Source organism: Gopherus evgoodei, unplaced genomic scaffold (genome assembly GCF_007399415.2).
Source record: "Gopherus evgoodei ecotype Sinaloan lineage unplaced genomic scaffold, rGopEvg1_v1.p scaffold_37_arrow_ctg1, whole genome shotgun sequence".
NCBI lineage: Eukaryota > Metazoa > Chordata > Testudines > Testudinidae > Gopherus > Gopherus evgoodei.
In genome coordinates, this window is record NW_022060049.1 from 3,055,637 (window position 1) to 3,076,236 (window position 20,600).

The following is a 20,600-nucleotide window of genomic DNA, read 5'->3' on the forward strand; positions in this document are numbered from 1 at the left end:
AAAGCAGCCTGCGTCCGGGCCCCTGGCAGCAGCGACACCGCGAGCAATAACACACAGCAGCACCGGCACGTCCTCTGCAGTCACATTTATACCTAGAAAGCGCAAACACTAGCCACTGTCAGCACCGCAGCCCCGATGCCACGCGGCCTGCACCGGGGCCCCTTCCAGCCTGGGCGAGGCCTGCCACCCGCTGGCTGCCGGTCACAGGTAGGGGGCCCTTTGGGCCAGGTGGAGAGGCCCTTCCCCAAGTGGCCTCCCTGGCTGTGCTGAGCAGAGTCCGATGGACTGCTGATCCCGGGAGCCTGCAGGTGGTGACGGTGTGGCTAGTGCCAGCGTATTCCCAAGAACACGGACAGGGAGGCCCCTGTGAGCTGTCAGAGGCAGATAGATAGATGGGTCAGTGGGGCGCCCCCCTATCCACCCCATGCTCCCATTCTACCACCATCCCCCATGCTCCACCATGCATCACAGCTCAATTCATCCCACACGGCTCAACGTCCCACCCTGCAGCAGGGAATCCCACCCAGGCTGGGGGATTTCCATACACCCACCCCACACAGGACTGAGGCCCCATCTCCATACTTGCGGTACCACCTTCCTCCACTGGGGGGGGGTAATTTCCCAGGCAGCCTCAGAGGGGGCTTGAGCTGGAGAGTTCACTTTTCAGTCCCTAGTGCCTGCTCTGCCCCAGTTCATCCCCTCCCCCAACCCTGCCGCCTGTGTGTCCCCTACTCCCAACCCTCCCCCTTGCTCCCATAACCGTGCGCCGGAGTATGTCTGGCAGCCATGCTGGTGTCTCCGGATTGTTCTCATTCATAGTAGAACCATCAAATCCCTCCCTGGACCCTGCTAAACTCCCAACTTCACAGAGCCCTTGTGGCAAGGAGTTCCACCGGCTCATAGCAAGGAACAAGGATTAAGCCTGAATCCATTGCCTCTCCCATCCTTTGAGTGTCATCTGCTGCCTGGATTCATCCCACACTGCCTTTGCCACCCTACTCATTAGCTATAGACAGCCAGTTTTATTTGACACCAGCTAAGCCCTTAGCCTGCAGGACTCCCTGCCACGAGGTCTATCTGTGGAACTTGTCACAAGACAGACCAAGCGCCTGGGGGAGGCTTCACTAGAAGGAAAGCCCCTGGTGTGAATCCTGGGGCCAGGAATGGGGCTGTCAGAGCTTAGGAGAAAGGGCTAGGGATAGCAGAGTGCCAGGGGCCGTTTTTAGGATGGGGACTAGGAATCAGTAACCCTTCGACATCCTGACTCAGTCTGCTCAAACCATTAGCCCCACAGGAGTCCTGGGTCTCAGCCCCTCCCCGCTCTAACCCCCTAGATGCCACTCCCCACCTAGAGCTGGGACAGAACTCAGGAGTTCTGGCTCCAAGACCCATCCCCCCCAGTCTCCTCTCAGAGTTAAGGGGTTTTTTCCCTGGGGCTCTGGGGATGCTGGTAGCTCTAGACTCCAGGGTACAGAGGAGGATTCCTGTGGAGTCCCCTGGTTCCCCCCACACACACACACACACACATGCATGTGACACATAACAAGCCCATGCCCACCCCCCAATGTATTGACTAGGAAGGAACCACTGGTCCAGTGGGGTGGGGGGGTGAGGTATGGGCAGCAACTGGATCAACAGGGGCACCATCCCTCTCCTGACGCCCACCTCAACCGACGGCCATTCCTACCTGTCCTGGAGTGAATGAGCCAGAGCCCCCCAGTGAGAGAGACGCCGATGATGAAAGCTGAGAAGACGATGCCCACCACGGTGGGCAGCTCCAGGCCCTGGGGAAGGGGGGCTGTGGGGAATGAGGAGAATGAGCCCCACAGCCACCCCCAGGAGCAGATGGAGAGCCAGTGCTGGGGAGAGGAACCCAGGAGTCCAGGCTCCCAGACTCCTCCTCCACCTTGCTCTCACCCAATAGCCCCCCCACCCCCGAACAGGGAATAGAACCCAGGAATCCTGATTCCCAGCATGCCCTCTGTTCCCACTGAACCCCCGGGGAGCTATGTGCTCTCTGCAGCTTGCAAGGCATGTGGGCCACCAGGTGGCTTGGGGGGGGTGATATCGACAGGGCATCTCTTACCAGGGGGTGTCTCTCCCTGCTCTGGCCAGGGTGCCTCCTTCAGTGCCTTCCCCCTCCTGCCAGCCAGAGGAAAGGGCACCGGAAAGGGATCTGCAGGGAGAGGACAAGGAAGCCAGAAACACTTTGAGAGAATGATGGAGACAGCCCCATATCTCCTCTAGGGGTCGCTCTCCCCTGGCAGTCAGCACTCACCCCAGTTCCAATCCCAGTGCTAGGGGCACTGCACTGCAGGGCGATTGCATCAGGGCCTTGGTGCGTTGCAGTCTCTGTGCCTGCTCCCATAACCAGCCCCAGCCCGTCCCAGGTCTCACCTGTTCCTGGGGTGGGTTTGGTGGCTCTGGCCAGGCGCCCCACCGTTACGATGATGGGCTTGGTGAAGGTGTGCTGGAACCGCCCGCTGCCCGGCTCCCCCACGTGGCTGCTGGGGCATGCCCTGGCCTGGGGCCCACACTGAAATGGACAAGGCTCAGACAGGTACCTCCTCCCAGTACTGGATGCTCACCCATCCCCCAACCTTCCCAATCCCAGCCCCAGCCCCTCCCTCCACCCTACTGGTCCCAGCCCTGGGGTCCCACCCTCTTCCTGAGTCCAGCCACACTGGTTCTAATTGGTGTAGATTGACACTGATTTGTCCCAGAGAACATCTGCCCCTCCACCCCCAGCTGCTTGACAGGGGTCACAACTGTGGCCAAGAGTCCTGACTCTAGGGAAATGGAAGCCAGGGGGCCTGGCCCTGTAAACACTAGACTCCATTCTACTCCCAGAGCAGCCCCTGCAGCATTGTCCCCGCAGGCAGAGTTGGCCCCCTGGGACACTTCCCCCCTGCCAGCAGGGATCATTGTACTGGCCTGGGGGATTCAGCCCCTGTCCTCCAGGTGCTCCCAGCATTGCCTGCAGCCCAGGGTAGAAATCCAGCCTGGGACACAACCCTGGAGGCAAGGATAGAACTGGGGCCAGTTCACGCTGCCGCCTGAGCTAAAGGAGACCCCCTCTTTGCTGCAACAGTAGCTGGGCTTTTATCCCCCCAGTGGCCTGCAGGCTAGAGCCACAGGGGTGGCATCCGGCAGCATGGTACAGACCTTGGGGAGGGCGCCCCCATAGGCCCCAGCCTGGCCCTGGGGCTCCTGGGTGCAGAGGGCCAGGCGGCAGTGAAGGAATTGGATGGAGTCGTTGTAGAGGGGCCGGAGCAGGAAGCTGAGGCGCTGCAGCTCCTGGGAGCCGGGGGGCAAGGCCGGGCCTGCAGCCCCCTTGTGGGGCGGGTGCAGAGAGACATCGGGGTGGGCCGGGCAGCCCCCCCGCACCAAGGTGTACGGTGAGTCCAGCGAGGAGGAGGAGCTTGGCGAGAGGAAGCAGAGGCGGATGCTGAAGCTGAGCCGAGGGTCGAAGGCAGCCAGAGCAGCCTGCACAGAGGGTTGGGGAGAGCATGCCTCAGGCCAGCTGGGTCCCACTCCACAAACATGATCTCACCCCAAAGCCTGGAACCCAAGAGTCCTGTTACCCACCCCCGTTCTAATCCCTGATCGTGCTCCCCTCCCAGAACTGGGGATAGAACCCAGGAGTCCTGCCCCCTGCTCTAACACCACCAATTTCACCTCCTGCCAGGTTAATACTGTAACTTTCTCCACAGCTCCTGCCCCAGAGCCTGGAGCAATCCCCCTGTGAGTTTTGAAGAGGCCTGGGGGAGAGGACCCCACAGCTCCAGCAGGTTAACCAGCCGGGGGCGGGAGGGGTACCTGGCTAGTGCAGCCCCTCAGAGATCTGCCCTCCCAAAGGTGATGTGGCCCTGGGCAAAGCCCCAGGCTTCCTGGGGCCGAGGGGAGGGGGATCCCAGCGCCATGGGGCTGGATGGTGCCTCCCTCCCAGTTACTTCTACAAAGACGCGGCTGTTGGCCAACACCGTGCAGGGTCCCTGGGCCTTGGTGAAGGCCTCGGAGCTGTAGACCTCCAGGCTGAGCAAGACACGGCCCAGATGGACGGGCAGATCCGGGATGGGCTCAACAGAGTGGGATGGCTCACTCAGGGCTGGGGAGGAGCAGGAGAACTGTGGGAGAGAAGCGGGGGGGGGGGGATAGGGGACATGGGGACCAACCTCCAGAACTCCAGTCCCAGAGACTCCCCAGTTATCCCAGTCTTCCTAAACCCTAGGATACCTCCCCAGCCAAGGCTCTCCATCTCCACACGGCTGCTGCCCAGTCCCCACTGAGCCAGGAGCCCTTGGGAGCCAGGAACCCACAATCCAGCTCAGGGGGGTTTGGAGCGGGTCCAGCGTGCTCTCCCACTTTGAGCTGCTCCCAATAGTTTGGGAGGGAACCCACCAATCCCAGTTCCTCCCCCACTGAAAAGATCTGAGGGCCCCACCCCACAGTGGCGCCAGAACCACCTGGCCAAAGATGCCTCCCCTCTCCCCTTGCCCACCTCAATGGACTCCGAGCTATCTTCAGTCTGTCCCACTGGGAGTGGGAGACCCCCGGGCGCTGCCCCTGGCCCACTGCCCCAGAGCACCACCTGGGGGGAGGGGAAAGTGAGGGGAGGGGTGGGGAGCAACCAGCACAATCAGAAACATGGGAGCATCAGACGAGACCCCAGCGCCCCAGGATGGTGGAGGCAGAGCCAGGACCAACTCTCCCAGCCCCACAGAATTCCAGTTTCCCCAGTCCTCCCATTAACCTCAGCCTTCCCAGTCCTCACTTCTCCCACTCTTCCCCAGTTCCAGTCTCCCAGAGTCACCCTGTTCTCCAGCCCCCATTGGCTCTGTCCTGCTCCTCTCAACTCCCCTAACATTCTAGCCCCTTTGCAGACCCCCCAGACTCTTTCATTTCACATCTCCTCCCTCCCATTCACTCTCAGCCCGACATTGTGCCCCCTATCCCCTGGCTCACCGAGTTCTGGTACTGTCCGACGCCCGAGGTGGGGGCCAGGGCTGGGATGCGCAGGGCACCGCAGCCGGCCAGGGAGGACTCCAGCAGGAAGTGGGTGCCATTGGACTGGGCTGCACAGCTGGGGTCCCGCAGGGTCACTCGGGCTGGGGAGAGTCTGGCAGCCTGGCCCAGGCGGGTGGGGGGAGAGTATGAAACTGATAAAACCAGCACTGACTGGGAGGGGAGAGCGCCCCCTACTGAGCCCCCACAACACAGTGCCCCCTAGCACCACACTGCGGCCAGCACTGACTGGGAGGGGAGAGCGCCCCCTGCTTAGCCCCCACCACACTCCCTGCAGCACCGCGCCCCCTACTGCCGCCCCAGGGCCAGCACTGACTGGGAGGGGAGAGCGCCCCCTACTGAGCCCTCCACCTCCTCCCTGCAGTACAGCGCCCCCTAGCGCTGCCCTGGGGCCAGCACTGACTGGGAGGGGAGAGCGCCCCCTACTGAGCCCTCCACCTGCTCCCTGCAGTACAGCGCCCCCTAGCGCTGCCCTGGGGCCAGCACTGACTGGGAGGGGAGAGCGCCCCCTACTGAGCCCTCCACCTCCTCCCTGCAGTACAGCGTCCCCTAGCGCTGCCCTGGGGCCAGCACTGACTGGGAGGGGAGAGTGCCCCCTGCTGAGCCCCCACCACACTCCCTGCAGCACCGCGCCCCCTAGTGCTGCACTCAAGGAACTGTTTATACGAGGGGATTCCTCACCTGGAGCATGTCCTTGTTGACATAAACAGCCACCCTCTCGCTCAGACACACCACAGACAGAGCTCCCGCCAGCCTCACAGTTCTCCCATCTCCTGGGGCTGCCCAGCTTCTCTCCCAGACCATAGGGGAGATCTTGGAGGGTCTGGGGAGCAGGATGGAGGGGTGGGGGGCCTTGGCTTCCCCTAGCAGGAGAAAACAGAGTGAGGGAGCAGAGAGGAAGGAGGAAGCAGGGCAAGGTGGTGAACAGGGTAAGGGGACGTGAGAGAGAGAGCGAGCGAGAGAGAGCACAAGTCTGCCCCCTGCTGGCTGGATTGAGAACTGCCAAGCTCTGTGTCCTAGTCCCCATATTCCCCCCGCCCCCTCCCTTTCCCCATGGCACTGGGGTTTTAGATGTAATGGTGCCCTGGGAGAGACAGACATGCCAGCCATGAGGGCATCGTCTGGGGCATGAACCTCTCCCACCACTGGGGGCCACCAAGGGTCTGTCCGTGCCTGGGGGGAGGGGGCCACAGGGCAGAACTGCAGCTCCCAGTTCCCCCTGCACTGGGAGTGGGGCAGAGTCTGAGTCAGGTGGGCTCCCTAGTGGCCCTCCCATGGCATTGCACCCTGTGCCCATTCCCTGCCCCCTAAGGAGTCACCTACCATCTAGCCCTACAATGACCAGGAACCTGTTCACCTGCTTGGCCTCTGTGTAAGATGTGACCCCAGGCAATCCCTGCTCCATTGCCCAGGCCATGGGGTCACTGGCATAGGCCAGGCCCAGGGACATGCTGCTGCTCACAGCCAGGTCCAGTTCTGATTCTGTGCCGCTGACTGAGACCTCGTGGGATGCCTGTAAGAAAATGGGGGGCAGGGCAGAGTGACAGAGCCCAAGGCCAACCTGGACCCTGCTCCAGCTCAGGGTGATCAGGCTGAGGCTGGAGCAGGGCATCATGGGTAACGCTATACAAATGAGCAGCACCAGGTGAACAAGGTGTCAGCGCAAGGAGTGGCTGGGAAGTTCCAGAGAGGGGCAACTTCACCCCAGCAACTGAGTCAGGGAACTTGGAACCAGCGGAGCTGAGCTGGATGCCAGGACTCCTGGGTTCACCTTGGCAACAAGGGACACCAGGCCAGAGGGGGCTGGGTCCGAAAGGAGAAACCAGATGAGAGGTTAAAGGTCATGAGGGCTCAGAAGATGCCATGGGGCAGCAGGCCAAAGGGCAGGGTCAGGGGGGAGAGACTGGGAGGGAGGGAAGGGTCACAGGGGAGCATGTGCATGATGGGGTTGTGCATGGGAGGGCCGTTCCTGGCCCTGTAACCCCTCTCCTATCCCCAGGGAGCCCTTCTCTTACCAGGACTCGCAGGCGCCCGGCCATGTGGGGGATTCGGACCAGCCAGCTGGTGGTGGACTCACTCTTCAGCACCACGATCAGCTCCCGCCGGGGGGAGCAGCAGCCTCCAGGCACTTGGAGCTCCACAGTGAGATGGTCTGGGGGCCTGGAGACACAGCAGGACCCGCCCCCCATCAACTGGGCTGGGCATTTCCTGCCATGGGGCTGAGCAGCAAAAGGGGTGAAGGGCCCCCCCCAGCTCTGCCAGTGCCCTTCTATCCCGTCCCAAAGCCCCCTCTGTCCTTAATGTGGGCTCCCCCCAGCCCCCCTCAATCCTGATGCGTAGCGCCCCCCCCACCCCAGTTATCCCAGCTCTGGGCTCCCCCCTGCCCCAGCTTTGCTGGTGCCCCTCCATCCCGACCCACAGCCTCTCGCCATCCCAGCCCCGGAGGATGCTCTGATGTATGGTTCGTACCGGGGCATGGCTCCTTTGGAGAGGATGACGTGAACTTCAAGGTCCGAAGGGGGGTCAGAGGTCAGGCAGCCCCACAGGGGCCGTGGTCGGAGGTTGGAGGCGAAGTGGGTCGGGGAGAGGAAGTTCCTGTGAAGTTTGCAGGCTCCTGGCGAGACCCCATCTGAGAGCGAGAATGCAGAGGGGCTGGGGAGGTTGTGGGGGTTAACCCCAGAGGTCCCTTAAGGAATGGGGGATTCCTGGGGTAAATCCCCCAATATTTCCCTGGAATTCCCTCCCTCAGGCACATGGGGCTGGTTCTAATGTCCGCGGTCCCCTCCCCCACTGAAATGGGGTCCGATCCCCAGCCCCCTGCGTCCCCTCCCCCCATTGACATGAGGATCTGATACCCACGTCCCATGGAGCCCCTCCCCCCATTGACATGGGGGTCCAATTTCCAGCCCCCCATACCGTCTCCCAGCTGCACATAGACCATGTTGACACCCCGATACGCAGCCAGGGAGCTGACCCCGCCGTGTTCCTCATGGGCCCAGCGCAGGAGCCCTCGGGGGGTCTGGGGCAGCTGGGTCTCAGTGACAGTCACACCCCCAAGGGCCGAGAGTCTGGACCCCGGGGAGACCTGTAGGGGGGGCATAAGGGTGAGGGGTCATCGGGAGAATGGACATCCCATCCCCTGATGGGGTGCCACATACCCCCCACTCCCACCTCAGGTCCCCATCACTCCAAGCCCCCTCAGGACTCGTGAGTTTCTCACACCTCCTAGCCCCAGGGGTAACTGTCGGGGGGAGGATCCTCAAACCATAAATACCTCGGCCTTCCCACCTGTGCCCCCACCCCCATTGCCCCTGGCCAGAACCCCCCAACCCTGCTGTCCCTTGGCCTGAAAGTCCCTCCCCCATCCAGCCACCCTCCACTCACCCCACTCTTCTGACTGCCCCGGGACCAAACTCGTCTTCCTCCAAAAGCTCCCAATTCTCCATCCCCCACCCTGCCCCTCTGCACCCCATCCCCTGCCCCACATCCAGAGACCCTGCCCCAGCCCCAGTCCAAAGAAGTGACCTCCAGCCCCCTCTTCCCACCCCTCCACCACCCCCACTGCTCAGCTGCCCCTGCCACAGCTACCTCCATCCCCCTCATTCACCATGGCCCTCCCCTCCTCCAATCCCGATTGCTGGCCCCACACTTCCCCCCCCACACCTGTGCCAGTTCCGCTCCCCACCTGCCCCAATCCTCCCATACCTCCCTCCACCCTCACTGCTTGCCCCAACTGCCCTGATGTCCGACTTCCCCTCCCAGCCCTCTTACACCCCCTTCCCACCTTCCCCTCCCATAGCCCCCTACACCCGAGCCCCACAGCCGCCCCCCCTCACCTGGAAGATCCATTGCTCCCCAAGAGCCATCTGGGCTGTCTGGAGGCTCCAGACCACAGGTGCCAGGGAGCTGAGCACGAAGATGGGGGCTCTGCCAGGGGGGGCTGGGCCCAGTTCTAGGCTCACCTGGGAGGGAGCAGAGGGCCCTGCATTAGGGGCTTCAGGCCCATAGGGGAGGGGCCAAGGCCATGGAGCTGGGGATGCAGGGAAGGGTGTGGGGGCTGCAGGGGAGGGGAGGTGTGTGGGGCACAGGGCAGGCATGTAGCTGGCTGAGGGGCTGGGGCACCAGGGAGTGGGAGGCGAGGCCAGAGGAGAGGGGGCACATTGTGGTGAGGGCAGGGGGTGAGGCAGCAGGGTTGGGGGAAGGAGTGTGGTGGGGGCACAGGCCAAGGGGTTGGGATGGGGGGTGGCAGGGACAGGAAGCAGGACTATGGAGCTGGGGACAGGACTGGAGGAGGGGGAATGGAAGGGAGGCATGTGAGATGCAGAGCAGGGGGCAAGGCTGTGAGGTGCAGAGTGGAGGGGCAGGAGGCAAGGTGGGAGTACAAGATGAAGGGCAGGAAGCGAGGGGGTGGGGAAGATGGAACGGGGCAGGATGGGGGTACAGGGTAGGGGCAGGTAGTGAGGAGGTGTGAAAGGGCCAAGATAGAAGGTAGGGGGTGGGGCAGAGGGAAGGGGCAGGTTGAGGGGCACAGGGTGGAGGACAGAGACCAGGAAGGTGGGGCAGATGGAAGGGGCAGGGTGGAGGGCAGGGGGTGAAATGGTGGGGCTGGCATAGAGAGCAGAGAGAGGGCACAGGATGGGTCAGGGGGCAATGGGGCTGAGGTGGGGGGGCCAGGGTGAGGCTGGAAGAGGACAGGGCAGGGACACTCCCTCCCACCTACCTGTCTGGCCCTCATCCTCCCCACTGGCCCCCGTAGGATGAGTACATGCACCTCCCGGCCCGAGGCTGAGCGCCCCTGGCTGGCACAGCCCGAGCCTGCGCGGATCTGCTCCCAGAAGCCCAGCACAGGGTGGCGAGCGGACAGCAGGCCGGGCCGGCACAGGGCCCAGTGCCGGGCGGCTGTAGAGGAGAAAGGGCCTGGTCAGCAGGAGCCAGACAGGAGTGTGGAGCCTAAAGTGGGGGCAGCTGGTCTGTGCCCGGAAGGGAACACTCCTGCCCCCCAGAAATGAACAGGACCAGGAGGGAGCTGGAGCTCACGGACAACAGCAGCCAGGACTCCTGGGTTCTATCCCTGGCTCAGGGAGGGCAGGGCAGTATAATGGTTAGAGGATAGGGGCTGGCAGTCAGGACTCCTGGGTTCTACCCTTGGCTCAGGGAAGGGAATGGGGGCTAGTGCACTGGTTCTCAAACTGGGGGTCATGAGCCCTCAGCAGGTCACAGGGACATTGTGAGCTGTCAGTTCCACAGGGCTCACAGTTACCCCCCTTTTTAATTTATAAGGGGGAGGTCACACTCAGCAGCTCGCTGCGTGAAAGGGGTCACCAGTACAAAAGGTTTGAAAACCACTGGTCTAGGATAGAGGGGAAGCAGGGCACTGGGACACACATTAACCCTTCGATGATACCCCCTCTCCCCCCATCGATCTCCCAGTGGGGCCAGACTAGCTTCCCCATTCCCCTGGCACCCACCTGCCGACTGGCCCCACAGCAGCAGCAGCAGGAGGATCGGGCTCCAAGCTGCCGCCATCCCCCGCGGCCCAGGTGTGCGGGGCTCCCCAATTCGATGGTGGGATGGGGGAGCTGGTCCTGGGCAGGGAGAAAGAGAAAACTGTAGTGAGTCCCAGGGGTGCTCCAGGGTCTTGGACCCAGGGCAGAGGGGGCTGTGTTGGGGAGGGGCCATGGGGCTTCAGGGCAAGGGGGGGCATCCAAGGACCCAGTCATTCACAGCATGTCTGGGATGCAGCATGTACATATCCCATCCCCACACGAGTGGGTCAGTGTTTCTCCCTGGCTGAGACCTGAGATCCTTCCCCTCCCACAAGAATCCAGATGGGGGTAGGCATGTGAAACAAGGACATCCCCCAGGAGTGCTCTCCCAAGTGGCACAGGATGGGGGCTGCTACAGGGCAATAATGAGATTTCCCTCCTGGTATTTAGACACCTCCACCTTTATGGGACCCCTAGGGAGGGTGTCCCACTCTCCTCCCCACTACCTCTTCCTGCTTAGCAGGGAACCCCCATCACCTGCTCCCAGATTCTCCCCCCCCACCATTACCCAGTTTGGGGTGGGGTAGGGGAGAAGGTTTACCTACATAATTGATGCATCTCAGAGCATTTTGCAGAGATTAATTTTACTTCCCAACTCCCCAGGCAAGGAGCTTTTTGCCTTTATTGCTATTTTATAGATAGGGAAACTGAGGTACAGAGCAGGTAAGGGATATGCCCAAGGTCCCACTGATTTCCAGCCCCCTGCTCTAACTACTAGACTCCATCTTCCTTTCCAGAGCAGGGTAAAAAACCAAGGAATCTGGACTCCCAGCCCCCAACCCCCCTGCTCTAACCACTAGACCCCACTCCCCTCCCAGATCTGGGGATAAAACCCAGGAGTCCTGGCTCCCAGTGCCTCTTCAGTCTTGTTCCATGCAGAAACATTCCCCTTCCCTCCCCATTCCCCCACCATGCCAGCTACCCCTGCCCCTCCATGACAAGCCGAGGGCCTGGCTCACCCCTAGGGTACCTCTTCTGGGACTGCCACACAGTCTGATCTGGTGCCAGCTGGATCCAGGACAGATACAAAGTTGGGAATGGACCAGACCCCAGTCCAGCCCCCGATCACATTCAGCCCCCTTGGAACAGGGTCATTGCAAACCCCACTCACGAGCAGGCTGCCGGGGGCACCTTTACCTCACAGCAGCGTTGATCGCAGAACAGCAAAGAAGCTTGGGAGGGGGGCGGTTCAGGGAGCCAGGACTCCTGGGTTCCAGGTGGTTGTGGGCACAGGATGCAAAGGGATCTTGGCTCTTTTATGCCAGTCCAGGAAGCAGTGGGTCCCTGGGGCTTAGAGGTCCATGGCCATCGGGTCCCTTTGCTCTGGCTGGATTCATTGCTCCCTGCAGGGAAGTTAAAAATAATTGGAAGAATACAAATAATCTGGGTCAATGGGAGGTTTAAAAATAACAACTCCCCAGGGTCAAGTTACCGGAGCGCTGGGGAGGGGAGGGATTAGACTCCCCAGTGGTGGTTTGTAAGGGAACAGAACCCAAGCGTCCTGGATCCCAACCTTCTCTCCCAGAAATGGCCACAGAACCCAGGAGATCTGTATCCCAGCCCCTTCCCCCCCTCCACACACACACACTCAAAAAGATGCCAGCCCCTAGTAGGGCACAGACAGAGAAATACTCTTCTTCAACAAAGTGAATCCCTGCCCCCTCCAGTCCACTGTTGCTGTGCCTTACCCCCGGGCTGGATGCAAACTCCCAGGTTTGGTCTTCCCAGCGTAACTCCACTTGTGTGCCTGTCTGTAACCAGGCAAGCAGGGGGTGAGCGTCTGGCAAGGCTGAGCCCTGTTGCATTCATGTCGCCCTAGCTGTTGAGTGCCAGGAGGTGGGAGGTCCCAATCTCGTCCATTGTCCCTGCCCCAGATGGAGGCCAGGAAGAGAAAACCAGCTCCCTAAAGGGGGAGTTTGGGTTGCCCCAGAGTGGGGTGGAGTTATGATTAATGCAGGCAGGGTGGGAGAGGTGCTGGGTTCCAGGCTATGCACTAACCCCCATGCAGCCAAACCCTGAGTCGCTGTGACCCGCTGCCACCCACACACGTGGGTGAGGGGAAGGGCTGCAAGGTGGAACACAGGTAATTTGCAGCAGCTTTCATGGATTGCTGGCTAGGACAATGAAACAACTCACACCCCTTCTCAGAGCCTGGGCTTATCGTGTCTGCTTCACCCGGCCAGGGCATCTCCCAGGGCCTGCTCACTGACACCAGCCCAACAAGCAGGAATGTGCTACCCCCAGGAGAGGAAAATGAGAAACAAGATTCAAAGGCCTTGGCCGAGGTCCCACTGCCAGTCAGTGGCAGAGCTGGGACTCGGAGACTTGAGTCCTGGTTCAGTCCCTGGCTCACAGCTGTTGTGTTAATCTAGGTGGAACAGAAGGGGCCAACGAGTGAACGATGTTAATGTGACCCTGCCCATTTGACATTAAGCTTTGGGAACCAGAGACATTAGCCTGCTTAGTCCCACAGCAAACAGCCCATTAAACACCCCTTTGCCCTTTTATTAAAGACGCAGAAAAGAAAGAAAAGCAGGTGATGCATTTGCACATTAAACACATGCAAGAGTGGAGAGAAGATGCAAGGGATGCAGCTTCTCCTTCTGGCATTGATTCTCAGTTGCCACCTTCCTGCTGGAGAAACAGAGTCACAGCAGGTACTGATCAGCCACTCAGACCTGGCAAACTTGTACCAGCGTTGGGCAGTTGAGGGCATTGCTTTGAGCTGCCCCTGGCCACAGCCTCACAGCAGTGTTGCAAAATACAGTCTGGCAGCTCAGCCAGAAGACGTAAGGAGCGAAGAGAAGATGATGGGGAAGGAAAAAGTCGTGGCGGGGAAGGCAGCCGGGGAAGGCGGCAGGTGAAGAAATGGTCTCACATCCCAGGTGGGGTCAAGATTTAGCCAGAGCCAGTGCAGGTGGCGATGTTGTCTGGGTCGCACTCTCTGGCCCGGACATCTCTTAGGAGCAGGACAAGGAAGACCAGTCATGTCATGGTGCATCTCGGGTGGGGGTGGCAGCCCTGACGATGAAGTTCACTCCTTCCCCTCAGCACTTGTTGCACAGTGGCTCCCTCTTCCACAACCGTATTTCCCCCCAGAAATCCCTTTTTTAAGGACCCCCAAAGGGAGACATAGGTGGCCTAGCCCATCCCCTCAGGATTTTGTTCCCCCACAAAGCCTGATTTCTGACACACCCATTTTTACTTCATTGACGTCCGGTCCCACACTCCAGCTGTTCACCGGGCATTATCGTAACACAGTCCTTGAGTGGTATCAGGCTTTTTTGTTTGGACTAATTCTGTCTGTCTGTCTCCCTTTCGCAGCTTTTCCCATCAGCCTGAGTTGTTGTGACACTTTATGAACTTTTATCCACTTTCCCAGTTAGGCTCCAAAGAGCGGGAACTTTGTAGGCCCAATTATTACTACACTGATAGGACCACCACCACACACCCCACTCAGAGCTGGAAATAGGACCCAGGAGTCCTGGTTCAATCTCACTACTAGACCACACTGCCCTCCCAGAGTCTTGTCCGCTAGCCTATTCCCTCTGGCTCTAAACACTAGATCCGCCCACCCGCCCGCCCTTCCAGAGCTGAGAGTAGAACTCAGGAGTCCTGACTCCCAGCCCTGTGCTTCAGCATCTACTGTCTCCTGCTGCTCTCTGGACCCCGTTGCTTCTAATTTTAGGCCCCAGAAGTTGTTTTGTCAAAGGGGATTTTCAAACCTGGCAGGAATAACAATAAAACTTGGATTTTTATTAAAAGCTTCCCTGCAGTGTCAGGAACCCAGTCACTAATAATTCTATCCTCAGTAACCCCTGTGCTGCCCCATCCCCACCCCCAGCAATGCCCCCAGTAACCCCTGCATGGCCCCATTGCTATCAAGGGTAATGCACAGGGGCAACTGACAGAAGCAGACTCCAGATCACTCTCCTGTAGCTGCGTTGGCTCTGCAGTTTGTCACTCTGGACAGATCTGGCTCCCACGCACGCATGGGCAGGAGCCCAGCTGGGTGTTCGAAAGGGTCGTTTCTGCTGGCTCTGTGCACAGAACTACACTGATACAGAGGTTAGAACTAGATGAGAGAGAAGGAAACCAGCCGGCCTCTGCCCCTGGAGCCTGGATTGGACGGGAACATCCTTCTGTCATGCGTGTCTCTGCCCAAGCCAGGCCAGTCCCGCTGCATCTAGAACAAGTCTGGGGGTGTCACCCTTCAGCTACTGTCAGCTGGGCAAATCTCAAATTCAGGGCATTCCTGTCTGACAGCTCAGGATATCATGGAAGTAGGAGGGGAAAAGGACTATCCAGCACAGAGAGCGAGGGCTTCGTCCATCTCTGTTCGCAGCCATAGCAACTGCCTCACCCAGGGACTGAAGCATGGTTCTGTTTCCTGCATCAGGACAGATGCTGAAACCTCTGGAATGGGAAATAATTTACCAGGGTAATGCAGGAAGTAGAATTCACAGAGGTTAAAGCCAGAAAGGACCGTTACATTATCTGGTCTGATCTGTATAGCAGACACCATTGCCTATTTCACTCATTTACCGCTGAGCTCAAGAACTTGAGTTTGGCTAATGCACCAGCCAGCAAGGCAGCTAGTCTGGATTGAAAACTTTGGGAGCTGGAGAATCCACCTCTTCCCTTAGGAGTTTGTTCCACGGATCAATCTCCCTCCCAGTTAAAAATCTGCCTTATTCCTATTCGGAATTTGTCCAGCTTTAACTTCCAGCCATTGGTTCTTGTTCTATCTTTCACCACTGGACTGAAGAGCCCGTTAGAGCCCAGTAGGTTATGACATAAGTCACCGCTTCCTTTTCTTTTTGGTGAGCTAACCAGACTCTCATTTAGACTCATAGACTCATAGGTCAGAAGGGACCAATATGATCATCTAGTCTGACCTCCTGCACAAGGCAGGCCACAGAACCCTACCCATCCACTTTTATAACAACCCCTAACCCAGGACTGAGTTATTGAAATCCTCAAAATTGGTTTGAAGACCTCAAGCTGCAGAGAATCCACCAGCAAGCGACCCATGCCCCACGCTGCAGGGGAAGGCGAAAAACCTCCAGGGCCCCTGCCAATCCGCCCTGGAGGAAAATTCCTTCCCGACCCCAAATATGGCGATCAGCTAAACCCTGAGCATCTGGGCAAGACTCACCAGCCAGCACCCAAGAAGGAATTCTCTGCAGTAACTCAGATCCCATCCCATCCAACATCTCCCCTCAGACCACTGAGCAGACTTATCTGGTGATAATCCAAGATCAGTTGCCCAAATTAAACTATCCTATCATAACATCCCCTCCATATACTTATCAGGTTTAGTCTTAAAGCCAGATAAGTCTTTTGCCCCCACTACTTCCCTTGGAAGGCTGTTCCAGAACTTCACTCCCCTAATGGTTAGAAACCTTCGTCTAATTTCAAGTCTAAACTTCCTAATATCCAGTTTGTACCCATTCATCCTCGTGCCTACATTAGTACTAAACGTAAATAATTCCTCTCCCTCCCTCACGTTAACCCCCCTGATATATTTATATAAAGCAAGCATATCCCCCCGCAGCCTTCTTTTGGCCAGGCTAAACAAGCCAAGCTCTTTGAGTCTCCTTTCATAAGGCAGGTTTTCCATTCCTCGGATCATCCTAGTAGCCCGTCTCTGGACCTGTTCCAGTTTGAATTCATCCTTCTTGAACATGGGACACCAGAACTGCACACAGTATTCCAGGTGGGGTCTCACCAGCGCCTTATATAACGGTACTAACACCTCCTTATCCTTGCTGGAAATACCTCGCCTGATGCATCCTAAAATCGCATTTGCTTTTTTAACAGCCGTATCACATTGGCGGCTCATGGTTGATAGCAGGATGACTAATATCCCAAGGTCCTTCTCCTCCTCTGTCACTTCCAACTGATGTGTCCCCAATGTATATCTAAAATTCTTATTATTAATCCCTAAGTGCATGACCTTGCACTTTTCACTATTGTATTTCATCCTATTTCTATTACTCCAGTTTACAAGGTGGTTCAGATCTTCCTGAATAGTATCCCTGTCCTTCTCTGTGTTAGCAATACCCCCCAGCTTTGTGTCATCCGCAGACTTTATTAGCACATTCCCGCTTTTTGTGCCAAGGTCAGTAATAAAAAGGTTAAATAAGATCGGTCCCGAAACCGATCCTTGAGGGACTCCACTAGTAACCTCCTTCCAGCCTGACAGTTCACCCTTCAATACGACCCGCTGGAGTCTCCCCTTTAACCAGTTCCTTATCCAACTTACAACTTTCATATTCATCCCCATCTTTTCCACTGCTCAGATCGCTTTGGTGGCTCTTCTCTGCATTCTCTCCAATTTTAAAACGTGGACACTAGCATTGAATCTGCAGCTAAGAAGGCAGACAGACAGTTTGGGACAATTTTAAAATTATGGATGTTTTCCCAGGGCTGTTTAAGGACTTGATCCTGATTGGGACTAAGTGCTGGATCGGGCCCAGATGAACAGACTGCATTTAACTCCTCCAGCAAAACAAGCCATTGCAAAAAAGCATTTCAGCTAAACCCCTCTCAAGGCTGCTCCACCTACCTCTGCTGCTCAGCAGCTGCTGCTACTGACTGAAAGCTTAGGGCTCTTGACAACTGACACCGTTGCCACAATTTCTGCACAACACGGATGTTTTTCCCCCCTCCGATGCTGCCTAACAAGAAAGGCCTCAGTTGATGGCACAGTGAGAGGCAGACATCCAAGTAAATCTTAAAAGAATCTCTGTTTGCAAAGGGCTTTTTGTAGAATATATGGAGAGGGTGCAGCTTGTCTGGGACTCAGTTCCCATTTGGGAATGTAAAGAATTTTCAGAAGTACACAAGTCCCAGCAGCCCCCCCGTGACACTTCTGGACAGGTTCTGCGTGCCCCCATGCGTGGAGAAAACTGGCCTCGACTGCGGATGCTTTTTAAAGTTCCGAGCAACTCCCTTTAACAAGACAGATCAGCATCATTCCCTGCACATGCCCAATTCGGCAAGAGAGAAATTGAGGTACACTTACCTAAAACCACATAGTGACGCAGAACCAGGAACAGAACCCAGGAGTCTTACCTCGAAATCTTGGGCTCTCTCAATTGACCCATCCACCCCTTCGGAGAGACCCAAACATGTTAAAAACTAGTGCTGAAACTCAGGATTTTGTCATGATCCTTGCAATATTTGGTGCTTTCCTTAAAGCCCCAGCTCCAGAAGCCAGGTGATTGAGTGAGAATCTCAGTTTTCATTTTAAAAAAAAGTTTCTGGCCCTTGTGGTTGAGGAGAAAAGCTTGAAAATATGACCTCCTGCTGGCTCAAACCCCAGAAGGTAAATCACCCCCGCCAAGCATTTATTATTAAACACAACCAACAGCGCTTGATTTTTCAACCAATCACCTGATTTTTCAGGGCCTGACTCACGGTTTTTGAACTTTTGAGGTTGGTAAGACTGAAACTGAGCACAGAGAAGTGAAGTGACTTACCTACGGTGGCACAGTGATGCAGACCCTGGAGTAGAACCCAGGAGTCCCGGTTCTCAATCCCATGCCCTATCAACTGGCTCCTCCATCCCTTTAGGAAGAGGCATGAGAAGTGTAAAAATTGTACACTTAAATCCCTTTGATCACAGACACCCGCACAAACCAAACCCCCCAACCAATCAAACAAAAACGTCACTGGAAAGGTACACTGTAAATGATTATTTTTGCACCAATTTCTGTGTTAATTAGCATGTAGTTATTTTTTTAAACAAATCAGTTGGAAGCCCCATCCTCACAGGTAACAACATTCTTTTGTTCCATGAACAGAGCTGTCATTTTAACAGACAGCACGGGTCCTCGGCAAGGGAACAATGTCTGGAAATGTAGCAAAAATCTGTGTAGCTGCCCCAGACATTGTGTAACAATGGTTTTCCGTTTTAGCACTTTATCAGCTCTGACCTTTAATTCCACTCACCTCTCCAGAGATAGTTTTATTTTTAAACCGAGAGGAAGAACATTATCAATTCCCTGGTAAATAGGCTTTAGTCTTTCCAATGAAACAAAAAACCAAAGTCCTTGCTTAGGGTCAGTAAGGAGCTCCTGGCGCTATCCTACTCAAGATTAGTTAATCCCAATGTCTGGGTTAATTACAACATGAGTAAATTACCTTCTGTCACCCTAATCCCCACCCCCTTCCATTTTCAAATCAAGCCATGATTTTTTCACCTTTTGACTTGCATATGGTTGCTATGCAACTGTTAAACAGCTGCAGCATCCCATGCCAAGGTGGCTGCATTTCAGCACTGCATGAGTGATTCCTGTGTGCCATTAAACAGCTGCTGTATCTCAGATGAGAGGGGGCTGCATTTCAGGGCTGTCCATTGTGGAGCATCGCCGTGTGCCATTAAAATAGCAGGGGCATCTCACCCAGACGTGGCTGCATTTCACTGCCAGGCAAGGAGATCACTATGGATTCAATCACTTTGGGAAGAAAGAGGTTGTACAAACAGAAGTTTTCATACTGGAGACATTTGCTCAGTGGAAAGAGACAACCATTTAGGGAAAGAATTTTTTTATTTTCAAGCTTCTAAGAGGGTTTCTACAAACAACAGAGTAAAAAAAAAAACTATTAAAATAAGCAACAATTTCCTTTTAAAATATTGTGTGGGTTTTTTGTTCTCTTTCTTTTTTTTTTTATTTTAAATCCAAGAAACCCATTGAGATTAACCAGACCAGCTTGGTTGGTAGCAGAAGGACAAGCACCTTGACATGTCATCTGGACTACAACTGAGGGAGAAAAGGGGACTAAGAACCAGTAAAGTTACAGCAGACACCTTGGGAGAGCCAGGTAAGACACTCATGCTCAGGAATAACAGACACAATTCATGAAAATGTTGACATGATTCCTGGATTTGGAAGGGAGAGCGCGCTCCTTCCAAGCTGAGGACTGGTGCTCCACAGGTCTATTATCCCAATGAGCTCCATCAGTTAATAACGTAAGAACGGCCATACTGGGTCAGATCACTGGTCCATCTAGCCCAGTACCCTGTCTTCTGACAGTGGCCGGTGTCTTCACTAAGAAACTAGGTGTGTTCTTACTCCATGGTATGTAAGATCCTAGGGAAGGCAAAGCACAGTGTAGTTTTCACACAAAAAAGGAGGTTGAGGCAACCCCCTCAACCTGCCAACATGTGCAAAAACTATAAGCTGCTGGGATCTTATTCAACATGCGTTTGCTAGCACCTTGTTTGCTAGAGAAAATGCACCCTTCCACAGGAAAAGTTTAGCAAAAGATGCTTTTTTAACAATATCTGTGCAGGAGATTCCACCCTTCCACCACCCCTTGGATGCAGATTCGCCCTTTTGAAAGTAACGAAGCACACTTAACATTTACAAAAAGGAGAATGAATGTTGCACGACCCAATGCTGCAGGCTGAGAGTTTGCCTCCTTCAAGATTCTGGGATTTAGGAAAGAATTCAGCATCGCATAAATCGCAAACCATCATAACAACCACACACACACACACACACACACACACACACACACACACACACACACACACACAAAGTGAAACTGATCTCGTCACAAGGCCTAGGCATGCAGGAGTCCTGACTCCCAGTCATCCTGCTCTATGGTATTTTCCTCCCAGAGCTGGGAACAGAACCCAGGAGTCCTGACGCCTAGTCCTCCCTACTGCAATCACTAGAGCCTAAACCTGGGGATAGAAGCCAAGAGTCATGACTCCCAACACCCCCTGCTCTAACCATTAGACCCATTCTCCTCCCAAAGCTCAAAACAGAACCCAGAAGTCTCGACTCCTAGTGCTCCCTTGCTCTAAACACTAGACACCACTCTCCTCCCAGAGCTGGGGACAGAACCCAGGAGTCCTGACTCCCAGTTCACATAGGGGTCAAGTGTGACTTTTGTGATTTTGAGGCCTTAAGCCAGCACTGTGAGCAGAGATCAGCTTCACACCTGAGAACATGCCTCTACTTGGACAACAGGTGGCGCAGTTTAACTCTTCCTACCCTGTCAAGGGGGTGG

The 20,600-nt window shown here is 56.2% G+C and overlaps 1 protein-coding gene across 5 annotated transcripts; it reads right to left on the reverse strand.

The window, feature by feature from the left end:
• Positions 1–78: 78 nt before the first annotated feature.
• On the reverse strand, positions 79–18,118 carry LOC115642024 (transforming growth factor beta receptor type 3-like). Of its 5 annotated transcripts, XM_030545351.1 has the most exons (19): positions 18,059–18,118; positions 17,602–17,689; positions 11,709–11,914; positions 10,494–10,610; positions 9,746–9,924; positions 8,862–8,987; positions 7,942–8,110; positions 7,495–7,654; positions 7,041–7,185; positions 6,349–6,538; positions 5,707–5,888; positions 4,966–5,127; positions 4,502–4,591; positions 3,954–4,127; positions 3,166–3,486; positions 2,398–2,536; positions 2,087–2,176; positions 1,688–1,798; positions 80–371 (listed from the first exon to the last, which is right to left on the reverse strand). In XM_030545351.1, the coding sequence occupies exons 4-19, from the start codon at positions 10,549–10,551 to the stop codon at positions 202–204; spliced, it is 2,466 nt and encodes an 821-aa protein (XP_030401211.1). In that variant the 5' UTR covers positions 10,552–10,610; positions 11,709–11,914; positions 17,602–17,689; positions 18,059–18,118; the 3' UTR covers positions 80–201. The 5 variants fall into 5 exon arrangements, with proteins under 5 accessions (XP_030401212.1, XP_030401211.1, XP_030401216.1 ...); XM_030545352.1 differs by lacking the exon at positions 4,502–4,591 and having other exon boundaries at positions 79–371; XM_030545353.1 differs by lacking the exon at positions 80–371 and having other exon boundaries at positions 1,710–1,798; positions 2,279–2,536.
• Between the last annotated feature and the right edge of the window lie 2,482 nt (positions 18,119–20,600).

What these genes read in the sequence shown, in the direction of transcription:
- LOC115642024 (XM_030545351.1), bottom strand. Translation starts at nt 10,551, where the DNA reads ATGGCGGCAGCTTGGAGCCCGATCCTCCTGCTGCTGCTGCTGTGGGGC. An exon ending in GGTCATTGTAGGGCTAGATG is followed by an intron (nt 5,889 to 6,348) that starts GTAGGTGACTCC and finishes TTCTCCTGCTAG; the next exon opens with GGGAAGCCAAGGCCCCCCAC. An exon ending in TCAACAAGGACATGCTCCAG is followed by an intron (nt 5,128 to 5,706) that starts GTGAGGAATCCC and finishes CGCCTGGGCCAG; the next exon opens with GCTGCCAGACTCTCCCCAGC.